General features: G+C 39.9%; 1 protein-coding gene across 9 annotated transcripts in view; it reads right to left on the reverse strand.

The window, feature by feature from the left end:
- The window catches only part of fbrsl1 (fibrosin-like 1), a 227704-nt gene that overhangs the window by 85309 nt on the left and 125687 nt on the right, over positions 1 to 16708 (reverse strand). For 8 of the 9 annotated variants that reach the window (XM_085910590.1, XM_085910596.1, XM_085910595.1 and 5 more), the window contains 2 exons: positions 16215 to 16244; positions 1382 to 1411 (listed from right to left, as the gene is read on the reverse strand). In XM_085910590.1, the coding sequence (XP_085766716.1) occupies positions 1382 to 1411; positions 16215 to 16244 (60 nt within the window). The remainder of the gene's footprint in view (positions 1 to 1381; positions 1412 to 16214; positions 16245 to 16708) is intronic. The other variant, XM_085910591.1, reaches the window with a different exon arrangement.

Here is a 16708-nt window from a genome sequence, read left to right on the forward strand (position 1 = left end):
CCCAAATTTGCTTTGAGTAGGAAAGGCTAAAGAATAAAAACAATGTTTCATCTAAATATTGCAGCACACTTTTGAAATCGAACATTACAACTTGCTAAGAATCTTATGTTGATGATAAAGGTTTATGCCTTGGTGATGGTCAGCACTCTTATACATACATATACTTAAAACTATATTTAAAAACTAAGTGTATACAAAATACAAAGTGTTGTACATAAAGTAAAAGACAGTTCTTTAGTAGCGTCTGGTCTGCTGACTTGAGGCACTGCAGGTATGTAGAGGTATGAGGCGCTCAGAGAGGCAAAGACAAAGAATAGTGTCATAAAAGCAACTCTTTAATTTACAGAGAGCCAGGTTAGGGAGGTCAGAATTGGAGTTACGTGCTTTCTCCTACGAGCTCCAGATTGGAGGCAAGCAGTAGCATTTTTGACCAATTGGAAATTCTCGCGCAAGAACTGGCTGACTCCAAAATAAAAAACATGACAGTAATCCAGCCAAGATGTAATGAAGGGATGGATTACTGGTTCTAAATGCTGTTGCCCAAGACTGAAAGAATTAACATAAATTTGACAACATCAATTTGCCAGTCCAATTTAAAACGCAAATTTGAGACTGTTGGCTTCAGATAAGACGCTGGGGGCCCAAGTCAACATGGTCTGACTAAAAGTCAACACCTTCTGTTTTCTTTTTGTTGAAGTTCAACAAGTTTAATGTCACCCAGGCTTTGATTTCCTCCAAACAGGACAAAGGTGGCCTTAAGGACAAATGTTCCTTTTGTTTAGCAGGACGTGGGTCTGACTGTCACCTGCATAGCACTGAAACGATATACATGCCACATCTTCCTACAATAGAACCCAGGGCCAGCAAATTCAATGAAAAACAGAAAGGGCCACACTTTGAACCTTGCGGAACACCATATCACAGTGGGCAGAAGTGTGATTTAGGTAATCACAAAATAGTCCTGCCTGTCAAATAGGGTGTAAATCATTTTAGTGCTTTCACTTGCCCACCTGGCACCACGTGTTCACCACGTGTACACAATATGTTCTTACAATAATATTAGAAGATCAAATTGAGTCATTGAATTAGGAATGAGGTTAACATCTTAAGTGAAGAAATACAAACTATTCTTCATAAGTTATTTAGGGACGTGTGACCTAAAAAGCAACAAATTCCATATTGTTCTACACACGGACATGCTAATCCCAAAAACAGCCCTGCATTTTTCACATCAGAGTCTTGTAAATTTATCAGCAGTGGTACGACTGACAGAATGCCTATTCCTTCTCATCTTTTTTTCATCAAAACTATGAATTCCTTCCTCTCTTCACTTCTAGATGACTTTTTGTCAGTTGCATAAACACAGGAAAAGCAGCCTTACCTTGCTGTCAATGTCACTCTCACCGTCACACTATAAGACAAAAGAAACAGACACAGGATATATAAGGAATTATTCATTAGGCTCCCCATGCAGCTCATAATCAATGCGGATGTTATTTTTGTGTACAACCTTTCATTTGCTGACAGCTTTCAGAACAAAAGACAGGTTGAACGGAGATAGAAAAGTGTTGTAGTCTCTGAGAGGTTTTCAAGTATCAAAAGCAACATAGCCGTACAGAGCGATTCTGATGTTTTTGTAACACATTCAATGTTGTACTGTATACATATAAAAGATAAAGAAAAGGGAATCATTCAACACAGTTCTTGTATAAAGAGCCCGTTCAATGACTTCACTTCTCACTGTGCTTTGATATTGGACGACAATATCTCAAGGACACAGAGCCTTGACTGTTGGTGTCCTTAGAGCCTATTAAATGTGGTATTTACTAATCAACCTTGCAACAAACACCAGCCTTTAAGTTGTATTCGCATCTCAAAAATGCTAAAGGAACTTAATAACAGGGCTGCTTTCAAAAATATGCATTGTCTGGCAAGGTCAAAGGACAATTTGTCTTCCATTTACTTTGTAATTGAAAGAGGTAGTCTGGCTGGTGTACCTGAGGTCTTCAGTGCAGTGATGAAAAATATTATATTTTGAAAAAAAATAGGATATTTTAGAGTGAATCTGAAATAAAGTATAAAGTGAAGTGAGGGCTTCCATTTAGAAGAGAAAAAGAGTAAAATTCTCAAGTTTAATCAAATTAAACCACTTCCTTACTTTCATTCATCATATTTGTCACTGATGGATCTTTGCTGTTTAACTCTGTGAGCCGCTTTCAAACAGCTTTGTGCGAGTAACTTGTGCAGTGAGCTGCTGGCCTGTCACACTCACAGGCTACATGAGAATCAGCACAATTTGCACAAAAAGAAGGGGGGATGTGAAAAAACACCTTCAATCTGTCAATTTAGTCCCTTTGGAAAAATATTTAAGTGGACCCTCTTTATTTTGTTTCATTGCCTTCATGAGTTGGGATCTGAAGGAGGGAGCTGGGTCAGTGGAAGCACAGCAGCCTTTTGTGGCCAATGTGGTGGGTCCAAATGTATAATTAAGTAACAAGAGTAATCAGTGCAAGGGCTCAGTGGCCAAGATCTCTCAAAAGTGGAGTGGTGAAGCAGAGAGCCTCTGTGCCTTGTGAGGCATTCAATTTTGAAAAGAAAAGGAATGGTGCTTGCTTTACTGGAATTTAGTGTATATACGTATATATACATGAAAAAATTAATACTGCGCAGGTAATTTACAACATGGGATAAAATCGCATGCTAGAATTACAGACTGACAGACTGTTTACGCGTTTTGGTGAATGCTGTTGTTTTTAGTGTACAGAGAATGTCAGAGTCACTGTTATGTTATTGAAAAAAAATCCTATTCCAAGCTCATTCTTATTTTGGTGTACGGGTTCTTACAAAAGGTTTCTACTCTGACTGAAAAGTTTTCTGTGCAAAACAAAACCCAAAAATCTTTATACTGTTGCTTTGTCAAAAGATCTTTACAAAGACGATTGAGCATCCAAGAGCATAATTGCCTCAGGTCTCTTCAATTGATTCTCCATTCAGACTAGTTTGTGGGCAAATTAATTGCCAGATTTTTCTACACAATTTAAGGGATGGAATCAGAATTATAAATCACTTTTTTTTTAAATCTCCAATTATTCGCTGGTGTTTATTCATAACTCTCTTAAGCAACACATTCAAAATTTTGTACTTGAGCAAATTTCCTTCTGAGTCCCAAGGACATAATGTACATGAGTTGATGCATCTTCCATTGCCCACTAAGTCTAAACTAACCTCCACTACTGAAGACAAGTTGAACCCTTAGTGAGGTATGTATGGTATTCACTCGGTGAAAGACCGATCCCAACAGGGGTTAGAGACATGTAGCGGGGAAACACAACACTGATAAGAACAGGCAAGGAGGGTGCAGTAGAGATGAAGGGATGATTGTGTGGAAGTGGTGTTTGAGTTGTTTTCTCATCTCTTTGTGCAATTGCCTTGTAGAGTTAACTATTTGCCATGGATGAGAACAACAGAATAAGCCCCAAACACATTTGATTGCCCCCCACTTGAGTGGCAGATGGGAAGCACAGTTTACCAAAGACATTCATAAACATGTCCAAGAGCAATGTCATGGGCAGGGTGGACATTGTTCAAATAGGCCTTTTATTGTTGGTGGCACGTTAATTGTGCAAGTGTACAATGTCACAGTGTACAGATTCATAAATACATACAATTTGCACATCCTGTGTATACTGGGACCAGATTCAGTGGATTTCTCATTAAACCATCTTGCTCACACATTCCCACAGATTCACTCTCCCATCACCCAGTACATCAGACAGATGCATTTAATATTTGCACAACTTTGAACACTTTGCAAACAGGAGATTTATTACACCACTAAGTCTGATTATAATCATTTCTTGACCTAGGCAGGCCCTGATCCCAATCTCTGGATAGTTTTTCTGCCATGTTCTGACAGACGTGTAGAGTGACGACAATAAGCGTTGCGCATCCCAGAACACATTAAAGCGACTGGTTCAAATTAATCACACAGTTCCACTTGTCACAGTCTGAGGAAAGTCAGCCATCAGCTGTGCCACAGGGACAGACAGAGAGAACTCAGGAAGAGCAACAATTTCTGAATAGTGGCAGCAACATTTGTCAGCCTGAATACTGATTGCAACACTTGTGACATGAACCCAGACCACGCCAGAGGTGTTACTGTTAAGTCAATCATAAGGATAAATAAAGGGAATATAAGTAGTGAATTCAGAAGTGTATTATTTGTTTTATGAATTAATCGTAACAGCGTCACGCCTGTCATTTTCATCAACTCCTGTTAAATCCACAAATACAAGTGTTTTGACAATGTCTTCATGAAATGCGAACTGTTTCCTCATTTCCAACTGTCTTGTATTCAGACCACTCACCAACCAACCAATCGACCCGACCTACCAACCAACCAACCAACCAACCAACCAACCAACCAACCAACCAACCAACCAACCAACCAACCAACCAACCAACCAACCAACCAACCAACCAACCAACCAACCAACCAACCAACCAACCAACCAACCAACCAACTATCAAACAAACGAATCCCATAAAATTATTCTGGCCGGAGAATGAATGCTACAAATCACAAACAAAATGTGAAGCAAAAAGAAACAAAAAGAAAAATATGCATAATAGAAAGTTAGAACTGACAGCAAATGTCTTACTGATCATTGGGTGTTGAGAATATGGTAAAAAGCCACTATTGTTCACACGAGGTAAACAGGCAAAAAACAAATGCAAATCAGCGTGATAACTGGTGCCAACGTATAATCCACAAAATGAGAGGGGACACCTCAAAACAACCCTCAAAACAAACGCAACAAAAAATTATCACGACATATTAGGGATGGGAGGCGACAACTCCCACAAGACAAGATGTCTCTAATTATTGGAGAAATCCATCTGTTTTCTTTAACTCAATAATATATTTGTTTGCCTCTTCCACTAACACTTCCAATTCCATAATTTCAAACAACGGTTGCAATGCTCTTTCAATTGTTTCATGGTTACAAAACATCAGCGCTGCTAAAGCACAAAGGCTTCTTTTAAGTATGGCAGTCTCCATCACTTTTACAGTTGTTGGCAACAATCTGCAATATGTAAAATATTTTACTCAAAGATTACAAACTTACTACATAATTACGCATCATGCACATCAACAGCAAGTTCAATATTCTGGACCAGGAATATCAAACTCATTTTTGTCACGAGCTGCTTCGTAGTCATAGTTTCCTTCGGAGGGCCACTATGACTTTCAACCCAAATAAATGTATGAACGTCTCATATTAAATACAGTATAGGCTACACCACAAACTGATGACTAACTAGTTTTGAAATCAGATACTCCTAAAAACTGTTCCCATTTTTAAAAAGATGAGTGGAAATAAAATAAACTAGCAACATCTCTATTTTTTAAAAGTGAAGACAATTTGCAATTGTAGTGTTGACACAGAATCGATGCAGAATTTGCGGCCCAAACATAATTACACACCAAATTCGCCTGTTATAGGGCAGACATGCAATTTACCACCCACTATTTGGGATCTTAGTAAATAAGGGCAAATGTCAACAATTAGAAGACATATGTCCAGGTCCATAAATAACAGTATTTCTGTTTGTAAGGGAGAGCATCCCAACAAGCCCAGACCTCCCTGAGTGACTGCAGACTGAGGAGATAATAGTCCATTTGGAGGAAGGGTCTGGTTTCGGGAGAGCAACAATTTGCTACAGCAATTTCCCACCTGTGGACACAGAAATGCAGACAACTTGGCTTTGGCCACTGAGAGGTGTCTCTGTAAAGTCCAAAAAATCTGACTGAGAAGTTGGATCCATGTGAGAGAGAATGTTTGAAAGGAATGTATTATAACAGCAATAACAGTAAGACATCTTAAAATGAGCAAAGCAACTATGATTGTCCACAGGTCACATAGTAGGTGCTCAAAGTAAAACAGAATTCAAAATCAAGTGGTTGCACTTGACTCCATTAGTTGTGAAAGCACAAGTAAGCAATGAGACTTGCAAACAGTATCAGAGCTGTCTCAGCCATTTGACCTTTGACCTCATTGGTAAACTGCATAGAAAGCAATGGTTAAAGTATAGCAGCTCCTAGATTTAGAAAATATTGATGCCGGTAAGGAGAAAAAACTGAGCAATATTTAGCACATCCTCCGCCTCACAGTTTAGAGGCGCAAAGTTTGATTCCAGATCTGGCTTTCACGTGTGAGCTAATGAAGGATAAAGACGTTTCCAATATAGACATTATTTTAAAGTGCAGAATACAACTCAGTATCCTCTTCAGAATCCATATTTGATCAGGGGACCTCAGACTGGCTCTGCAAACAGAGCAATGACTTCAAACAAAGACATATTACCCAGACACACATTGGCCTCTGATTTGAAGCTGACAAACTAAAGGCAAGTATCAGTGGGGGCCATGTAAATCAAGTCAATTGGGAATAGATATAGTCCTGACCTGGGGCCAAACAAACAGACATTAACATTACCCAGAGTCCCTGTAAACAGGTCTGAGATCTGGTAGCAATCTGCTTGACGTCCGTGCAAAATATGTGGTCAGGAGGCAGGAGAGTGTACGCATGGACTGACAAGAATAGTGGCCGAGCTAAACGTGAACGTCTTACTTTCTTTCGCTTACTCAACTTAAGTAAAACACTGTCTTTTCATTTCCAAGATAAAATCCCTGAGCACTCACTGCGGTGGAGTGGGAACACCGGCTGGGCTGCAGGTGTGATCCTTAGAGGAGTTTAACAAAAGAAAAAAACAGACTGTAATAGCAGATGTATGAGGGAGCTGGGAAAATCTTTTTCACTCAGAGACAGGGGAAAATGGCAAGAATCTCTGAAGGCAAGGGAATTCGGAAGCGTACAATGAATAAAGCTGAGGATAGAGGGAAAAGAATGCAAGTAAGAAGGAAGAAAAAGAAAATGGTGATTTATGTGTTTTGTATGTATTTGTATCTGGCTGTACGACAGCAGCTTTGTCCTCTTCAGATGTGAACGCTCTCACAGTTGCACATGTGCTAGCCTTAGCAGCTCCCACTGTTTTGACATGGCCCCAGGCCTACTGCTGTAGCCAGACACCGGGCATTGGAAATTTAAGTCGGGCATAGGAGAAATTAGGCGAGGAGGCAAGGAAATGGGATGTTGACTTGAACTGGCCCTGGGGGCAGCTGAGAGAGTGTCCCTGCGCAGCTTCGCTGGATGCCTGACAGTTTGATGGAGTGAGTGGAGGGTACCCTGCGGCCCAAGCTGCCGTCTACAGCTCAGATGTAGCCCAGCAAGAAACATATTGAGCCTCCGGGCATCGCTCTGTACTGCTACAACCCTCATTGCTCTCTTTCTCACTCTGTGCTACTTCAACCAGCTCTCTCTTTCTCAATGATTATGTGATGCCAATGTAGGCAGAGAAGTGAGCTCACAATTAAAATCACATTTTCACCAAGCAGTACACTTCAGTTAATCCCTATCCTGATATGGTTCGGTTTCCACCACAGGGTGAGTACAGGTAGTGTGATAGTTGTTTTAAGATCTATAAATAGTGTAACGTCACACCAAAACAAAAGTATAATCTTCCAATGAATTCCGTAACGATGAGGTACAGTTTTTATACCATAAAACCTGGGCATTGAATATTACAGTGGCCAGCAAAAAGAAGTGCATCCCAACAGATTTGTTGTTAACCAATTTTTGTCAAATATTACCACAAATTAGGCTCTAGCGCACCCACGATCCTCATGAGGATAAGCGGTTTGGACAATGGATGGAGATTCGGGCAAACAGGCGTCAATGGGCACTACAGTCAATGAAACTACAGAGTGGAATTTCTTTTTTTAGATCAAAATTTACAAGAATTCAACCACAGGGGACTTTTTACAAAATTGGTTTTCTATATTAGAAAGATTTTAACAAAGCTTCGTTTTTAAGGGAGGTGCACTCATTTATGGTATACATTGCACTATATGTACTCAATAAGCTTTTCTACACAATTTCTTTTGTCACAAGCAAATTATGATTTGAGTTCCAGCCTTTTGTTACTGTACCACCATCGTTGCCAATATAGTGGTTAAAGTTTTTCTGTACGCTTATCGTCAATGAAACACAGAGAAAGAGCACACTCTTAAAATGAATCAAATGGTACATGTACATGATGATAGGTAACTATCTGTACATGATGATAGGTAACTATCAATACATGCACATACAAACACTCTCTTCTGTAAAAAGTGTACAAAATCAACCATCCACATTAAACGTTTTGATCCACAAAAATGTATGCTTCTTTATTCCTCCCCTTTTTGTTCGTAAAATGATGAGCACTACAGATGCTGTGTGCTGAGCTAGGCCAGCACATGGGAGGAAAGCAAGAGGAGAGGGAGGTGTTGGGAGGCAGAAGGGGAGTCAGGCGGTTGGCAGGCTGCAGTCGTAATGAAAGGAATCTGGCGGTGGCCCACTGCGCGCTGGTCATGAGAAGCATGTGTCGCCGGGGGGGCTCTACCGCTAATTTAAGGGGGCAGCCAAGCATTTCACGCTAGGCTTGTCATCAGGCCAGAGGGGGCCTCATACTGGGCGACAGCAATTGTGAGGGTATGTAGGTAGTTTGGGGAGTTGGTTTGAGGAAACCAGCAGAAAAGTCCACTTACCAGCACCCCCTCCGTTGTACCTCCTGCCTGCACTCGGCAATGATCAAACACCATCGTGGGGATGGTGGGGAATTACAAATGAATAACCTGTGGCAATGGTGACGGACTCATCTTGCCTTCCTGTTCACTTCTCTCCAAAGATTGCTCTGTACTCATTTTCAAGCAAGACTTGATTTGAGTTAACATGGAATCACTATCGTGAATATTTGTTGATATATGTATTATCAAGTCAACTGGGCTAGGCAACAGCTTCCCGTGAACCCGCATAGTGTGTTGTATGAAGAATGGATGGATATATTCAAATAAAACCACATTTGAGCATTCTAAACTATTTGAACATCAGGAGAAATAAATGATTAGGTATAAAAACTCCCAAGTGATGCCATGAATTTTGCCACATAGCTAAATGTGGTTCCTCTAACAAGCTATGTAATAAGAATATTTAAAAAAAGGTCAATATAATATTTTGTAATTATCTGAATAACATTGTTGATACAGTTAAAAAAAAAGACATCTTAATATGGTACATATCTCATTAATTGTAAGCAGGCCCAAACATGGAATTATTATATTCAAGCATAATGTTCATAACGTGAATGATAGTGATCTACAAGCACGATTTTATCAATAAGTCCCTGGCAGCTTCTCTGAAAGGTCTTTTAAAAAAGTCAGGCACATGTATGGCCAGCACCACTGGAAATCAGACACTATTTATATTTTATTAGTTAGTAAAAAGGTGGAAATGTTCCTGGAAATCTTGTGGAAGAAGAACTGCTACTTTCTAAGAAATAGAGTTACTGTTTTGAATTAAACAGGAAACTTGAAGATGCATGTGAGACCAGACAAAGAGTGAGTGAGAGGAGGAGTTTGAGGGATGAAGGCAGTGTTGAAAAGTGAATGGTGGTTGGTAGATGAGGGGGAGATTAACACACTGTGTGAGGAGTTTGTTGCCTCTGGAACAAGCCTCCACATGACACAAACTGGAAATGATATGAAGCAGAGCGAGGAAGACAGAGAGCTCTGTAGAGCCAAAGAGGAGAGAGGCAGCCACAATGCACATCTTCAGGCTGTGAATAATTTAGAGGAGCACTGGGGAGATGAGATGAAGATGAACAGAAAACACTGGCAGCGTTTGACCTGGAGCTGGAGCTACATCAGTGCACATCACAGAGTGGAAAGCTTTCTCCGTCTTCTTCCCTTAGTGTGCATCCCTTTTTTGGGGGGTTCCTCTTCATCTGCCTTCCTTTGTGGCAGCGAGGAAACAGCTGAATGCTATTCTAGTTTCACCTCACATTCGATGAAACTCAACAGGATCGTTGACAACTCTTTCCTCAAAGTTCTCTTTTTTTTTTTCCTTCCTGCTCTGGACATGGCAAAACATTGTCCTCTTGCACAAAACATATTCAGTATATGAAGGGACAGAAAGCAGTTTAGGTAAAGATTATTCTGGCTCAAACTAATTAAAAAAATTCAAATCAAATCAAAATGTTTTGCTTTGCTGTCTGCAGCCATGTCCACTAATATTGAGACATGCAGGATCCACACTGAACACCTAATAATTTCTCAAAATCATTGAAAATGAATGAAAATGAATGAAAATGGGGAAAAAGTGCCTGTATGAAAATTGTAAAGGTTATGTTAAGGGAAATGAGTGATGTTAACGTAATTTCTTGTAGTATTACATAATTTACACAATTGGAAAACCATTTACATAATTTACCATTGGAAAACAGAAAGCAAAAAAAACGAATTAAGTTGTTTTTAGACCCAACTTCCTGGATGAGTCCAATATTTAACCCAACATTTTTAATGGTGTAATGCAAGTTCTATTGGACCACTACTATGACTGAAAACCACAACTTATTACTGTGGTTGGAGAGCTGATCACCACTTAAGGAGCGCTTTTTATTAGTGTAAAAATAATTTTAGGAATAAACATGGGATGAGCCTTAATGTCTACAGCAATGTTTCCTAACCACTGTGCCGTGAGAGATATTCAGCTGTACTGTAGGAAATTGTCCAAAATTAATTAAGGAGAGCATTGTAAATAGGATCACCAAACCACTGGTCACTTAGCGCAAGGCCTGGTCAGCCACTTGCTAATCGCGCATGCGTGGCTAATCGGAGAATCCTGACATTTCATGTTGTGTTGGTCTGATTGTGCTGCATCACTTTTGATAACAGTGACGCTCTGATGGCCGTGGTGCGTTTGCGGACTGACGGATCCCAGCATGTAGTTCAACCGGAGAACCTGGATTGTTCAATTCCACCAATTATAAAATACACAGTCAAGTCGTGACACCTTGAATGGGATCACCACTCAGCTGCTGCCAGAACAGCACAGCGTTTTCAAACATGACTTTGTTCTTATTGTCGCAATATTTATGAAGCTAGTCTAAAACAGTCATGTTGATTATTTTGGATTTTAATTACAATCACTTTCAATTGTTTATTTTGAACACTGTCTAAAGTCTTTTTAAAACACTGTCACTTTTATTAAAAAAAAATATATATATATAGAAAATTCATTTATTTCTATTCAATTATTTCACTCTCTCCATTTATGTACATACGTATGTAGGAAATACAGCACGTTCACAATGTCTTTTGATGTAATATAACACATTTTAATATAGAAGCCGGTGTAACACCAAACTGATTTTTGTTGGCGGTGTGCCTCGAGATTTTTTTCCAAGGAAAAGGTGTGCACTGGTCTACAGTAACAAATAAGCATGTTGTTTGGTAGGAAATTTGGGAAGAGCAGGTTTGTGATCAAAGTGAATCTGCCAACCCATCTTTGCTCCACCATTCTCTCACTCCTTTTGCTCAGTCTGTGTGGCTCATATTATTGGGATGTTCCTTGTTTGTAAATGTGCCAAGTTGTGTGCACCAGTGCGGGCTGTCTATTATAAGCGGGCCTTTGGGGGCAGCCTTTCCATATGGCGCCACATATGGCACTCAGCAGCATCAATTAATGTTGTTATGATAGTGAGTTTTATGAGCTATGCTTTCACTGCATTGCTGTCTTGTCCTTACTGTTTCTTCTTTTTACCACTGCAGGTTCTTCAAGCTGCTTTTCTTTCCTTTCCTCAGATGCTCAACAATTTAGCCCTTGAACAATAAGGAATGTAAAAATGCCTAAATCTGAATTTAGATTTAGAAGGCCTAGCCTTCCTTTTATAACACCAAATTCACATTCAAACAATTGTCAAACTATTGCTTTTTTATAGCTTTTCTCTGTAACACATTTTCAAGGTGTCACATGGATCTGATTTCTAAAGACTTAGTTCGCCACATTGTTTGAAGACTTTATTTGGTCATATTAGGCCAGCGCATGGTGTCGACATTAGGTGAGATAAGATTCAGAATCAGTGAGTTTTCCCCCACCGTGCCTTTGGTGGGAGATCTGACAAGAAACTTAGCAAAAAGCTCAGTTTAAAAAGCTCCCAGGCACACTAGACTTGTCAACGACACCTCAATTAGAGACCAGATCACTGGCGGTTAGCGGCGAGAAACAGTGAGCAACTCTTTCGTTTGAGGAACACACTCAAAGCAAGGTTTTAAAATGATTTCAGATTTCTCATCACTCTCAGGATAAAAGGTCTTGGTGTGTACGTTTGTATCCGCATAGGGAGTTTCCCTTGCCATTTCTCTGTTTCAGATTTTTATTGGGTTTTTTTCCCTTTTCTTTCCAGCAGGCAGGCAAGCTGGCAGGCAGCACTGTTTGAAGGTGCAGTCAGAAGCGAGTGTGGGCCTGATGCTTTGTAGTAATATTTCCAGCAGCACAATCTCATTACTCTTTGACGTGGGAGATGCATGCAGGGGCGGATTGTCATTTCATGCTGTCAAAAGTTCCGTGAGGGGAACTGGCAATGGGAATAGAACTTCAATGACCTGCATGTTTCGTGCTCATTGAGACTGAATATATTAGGCCAAATACCACACATAGAATGCAATGGACCTGATCCTTGAGAATGCTTGTAAAATTAGTATTCAGTCCCTCAAGAATGAGGGATTTCTCTCATCTGGTAACTCAGACAATGGATCTATTTCACCGCCTCCTGAACTTGTTTGTGTAGCTTTGGGCCTAATTAACACAAATGGGAGTGAGTCATACATTTGCGAGTCTCAAGTAAGTCTCAAGTTATTGAAGTTCAAGGTTGCAAATGTTTGCAATGTTTGTGATTGAAGGAAATTTCGAACACTCCTGGTGAATATTTGTGACTTTCAACGAACCCTGACGGGAACACATTTACTGCCTTCAAAACCTCACAATTGTTTGCCGCTCAGTGGGATAGCAGCCTACTTATAAACAACTGGCACATATCAAATCCAGAGTCCTAGAATTGTCGTATGACAACATCTCTTACTGACAGTCCACAGTCTAATTAGGCTTTAGGCCACAACACAGCACGTAGACAACTGTGAGTCAGGTGACTTGTTAAATCTGCACAAGCTTTAATTAGGTCAGCTAAAACTCTGCAAAGTGTCTTACCACATTTATGCAGATGACACTCAAATCTAGGTGCAATTGATGGCAGATGAACATGAGCCTGAGGAATCACTCTGTTAGTGTATCAAACAGATCAGTTTTGGGATGCAGAAAACCATTTTGTCCAGCTAAACTCAGACAAAATTGAAAAATCATTGTATGTGACCAACAGAATCAAAGCAAAAATTATATCAATTGCTTTGAAACTACTTCTCTCAAAATGGACAATTGTTAGATTAGGTCTCTTAATAATTAGATAAAGGACTTGAGGTAGGCCGTTCTGTCAGTGTGACCTTTTCTCCTGGCTTGGCATCTTATCAATTACACCCTCAGCACACTTGTTAGTTGATTTCAGTTAAGGTCGTCCGTCCGTCCGTCCGTCCGTCCGTCCGTCCGTCCGTCCGTCCGTCCATCCATTTCTTTACATAAGGTTTGAGTGATTGACAGGCTAGTCCTGTAATTATCATTGTTATTCCCAGATTGACAGGCAAATGCTCAAATCATTCCCAGCGTGCACATCATCTCTCATCGATCTCATAGGTATATATATTTTTCAACACAAACATAAAATGAACAATGACCAAGTCATGCAAGTCATTATGTCTCAAGTCAAGACTGCAGGCTTTAATTCCCAAAGTCCGATTTTAGCCTCAAGTGTTTCACTTTTTGTCAAGTCACAAGTTATCAAAACAGTGCCTGGAATTAACTTGCGTCCAAATCACAATGTCTTAAGACCACATTACAGTGTGTCAATTTTGCCTATTAACAGGGAGCAAATACAGGTAGCTATGTTTTGAGAAGCGTAAAAAAAAAAAAAAAAAACATCCACTTGGGATAACTGGTAGTCTCCCCGCCAATGAAAAAACAACTTGTGGTGTCCTTTGAGCTGGATTTCACCGAGTTTATTTAATGCAATAAAAGCTGTGCCCTGTTTAAGAAACTGCCAAGCACTAACTGAAGGGCCTGGTTACCATGCAAACCCCAGTCTGTTGCTGGGGTGACTATCCCAAAGTGCTTCCTGGGTAATTTTCAAGGTCACTGGTTTGTGCACGCCTATGTGGTGCAGATGGGTCCACCCTCATTTAGAGCCCAGCAGGAGCTCTTTCATTATACCCGGTGAATGGCCTCATTCATCCACTTCACCTCCATTGGTCACACTGAGTCTCTTTAGAGCGCCTAGGACAAACTTTTCCCTCATTCTACCTCCTGATCTTCTGCGCAACACTCACCTCAGTCATGTTTAATCTTAGTTCTCGAGCATGTGCTGGTTGAAACTTTGGCATAAACCTTTGACAGCAAACCATTATTAGTTGATGATTACATGACAGCATTTTTTAGGCAAGAATACTGCATATGTTTGGTTTTGAGGGTGAGAATTACTGTTCAGTTGGTTTGGATATAACAATAGAAAATGTTCTCAGTTAATTAATCTTATTTAATCTAAATTATCCATTTTAGTAACACATTAAAAAAAATCAAACATTATGGGAAAGGTTTTCAGCATGTTGGTTGAGAGAAAACTTGTGAGCCTTGACCTCAACCCCATCAAACATCTTTAGGATGGAGGTGAAGGCACTTTAATTCCCACAGGGAAATTAGATGTGGTTAAAAAAACAAAACTTGCAGTGTTCCTTAGAAAAAAAATCTCAATTTTGTTCTAAGAAACTTGACAACAAATATTTTGTTGGGGAGGAAACTGAGAAGCCAGAATTTTTTTTATAAAAAAACACAGTGTTACACCTAATTCACATTGACTGTGGAACGGATGTGTTGTGGCCTCCTTACAGACCCCGTGAGAGAAAGAAACCATCTTGGCTAGGCGACCGCACCTTATCTTGGAGTCATCCAGTCCTCCCTCAAGCGTCTCCAATCAAAATCTAAAATGCTGCCGCTTGCCTCCTAACTGGAGCTCGTAAGAGGGAGCACAAAAAAACCCAATTCTGGCCACACTGGCTCCCAATAAATTTTAAAGTTCATTTTAAGGTACTTCTATTTGTTTTCAAATCATTAAATGGCCTCACCTCAGGTAACCTCTCCGAGCTCCTCCACCCCTGCGCATCTAAGACAAAATACGAGTTTGGTGCAAATATCCAGACACTGCCGTCAGTGTGCATTGCTGTCCGTACGAATTCCGTATCGACACCACAACACATCTGTTGTGTAGTCAGCGTCAATTACGCGTTATGGGGAGAATATGCAAACAAACACTACGCAAAAAAAGAAACCTGGAAGTTGGGCATTCAGATGTATACCAACAAAACAGCAAAATGACAAAGAATGAGTACTTATAACAGCTGCTCTCTTGTGGCTGTTTTGCAATTAAGGACGATGAATTATTGGAAATTGAAATTGCCATTAATTTATTGCAATTTTAAGAATATTTGTTGCACCGAGATACATATGTCTTCCTTTAAAATTATGTCAAGGTTTTTTGGGGGAAGCATTTTTGTAACGAAAGTGCTAGTGTATCAGTACTTGGTATTGATTCAACTCAACAATTCAGTACAAATACTGGCAATCGGTCTGAAACAAAAAGGTATTAGACATTCCAAATTGAAAGGCTCAAACATATTTCATTAAAACGTTTCTAGGGGTCACTGATTAACCCTGAAATGTTTAGCAACATGTTTCAGTGTTATGATGAGGGTGACTAGTCCATATACTACTATGTAGTTTCTATTCAAATTATTCTCTTTGTGTCTTTGACTTGCTCTAAAGGCATCAAGCAATTATTCCAGTTGAATTGTGCATCATTCTCCCCCTAAGGTACTGTAACTGCAGCACTTAGCAAAGCCTGTGGGTCCACTACATTTTCCTTGCCTTGAAGTGAGTCCCAAGTTTGAGATGGTGCAAAGTGACTAATTGTCCTGGGTTGTTCATGTGCCAGGGATGAGAACTACTCTAACTGGTGACAGGGCTCAGAGTTTTCTCACACTCACCTCCTGGCTCACTATCTTTCTCCTCCTTGCAGGAGATTTACCCACACTGCTTCTCAAACTACTGAGCTGTAAAATTGAGTTGAGGCTAGGCAAGATTCAAAATGAAACTTGGCATTGTGGACGCACTAACCTTGAGGAGGGTCACTGCGTCTGGCGGCACCTAAAGAGATGGAAACAGAATATCAGCCATTTTGGACGGAACGGAAGGTAAAGATGAGGACGGAGGGAAGATCATAGTTGAAGAAAAAAAAAGAAAATGACAGCCTGACCAAGCCCATCTATATAAGCATGTGCACACACATCTACAAATGTGTGACCATAACAAGAAAAGTAAATCGAATCATTATGTTTTCAAATACGATCCACTCTCAAATGTAAACTCCCATTGTTATTCACTTAAAAAATTCTAGCCCAAGACTCGCAATTAAAACAAGAATTGTAATGAAATAACAAAAACTAATATTTGCTGATGAAATGTACAGTACATAGTATTTTACTAAAATGGTGTACTGTCATCACAGCACAGCCCCAATAAAACTAGCCACTGTAATGAAATAGAAGTGTGTACTGACCCTTGAATATAATGTGAACAATCAATTACTAGGAATCACAGACAGAGCTAAG

Source organism: Syngnathus leptorhynchus, chromosome 4 (assembly GCF_054491065.1).
Source record: "Syngnathus leptorhynchus isolate UIUO chromosome 4, UIUO_Slep, whole genome shotgun sequence".
In the NCBI taxonomy this organism is placed as follows: Eukaryota; Metazoa; Chordata; class Actinopteri; order Syngnathiformes; family Syngnathidae; genus Syngnathus; species Syngnathus leptorhynchus.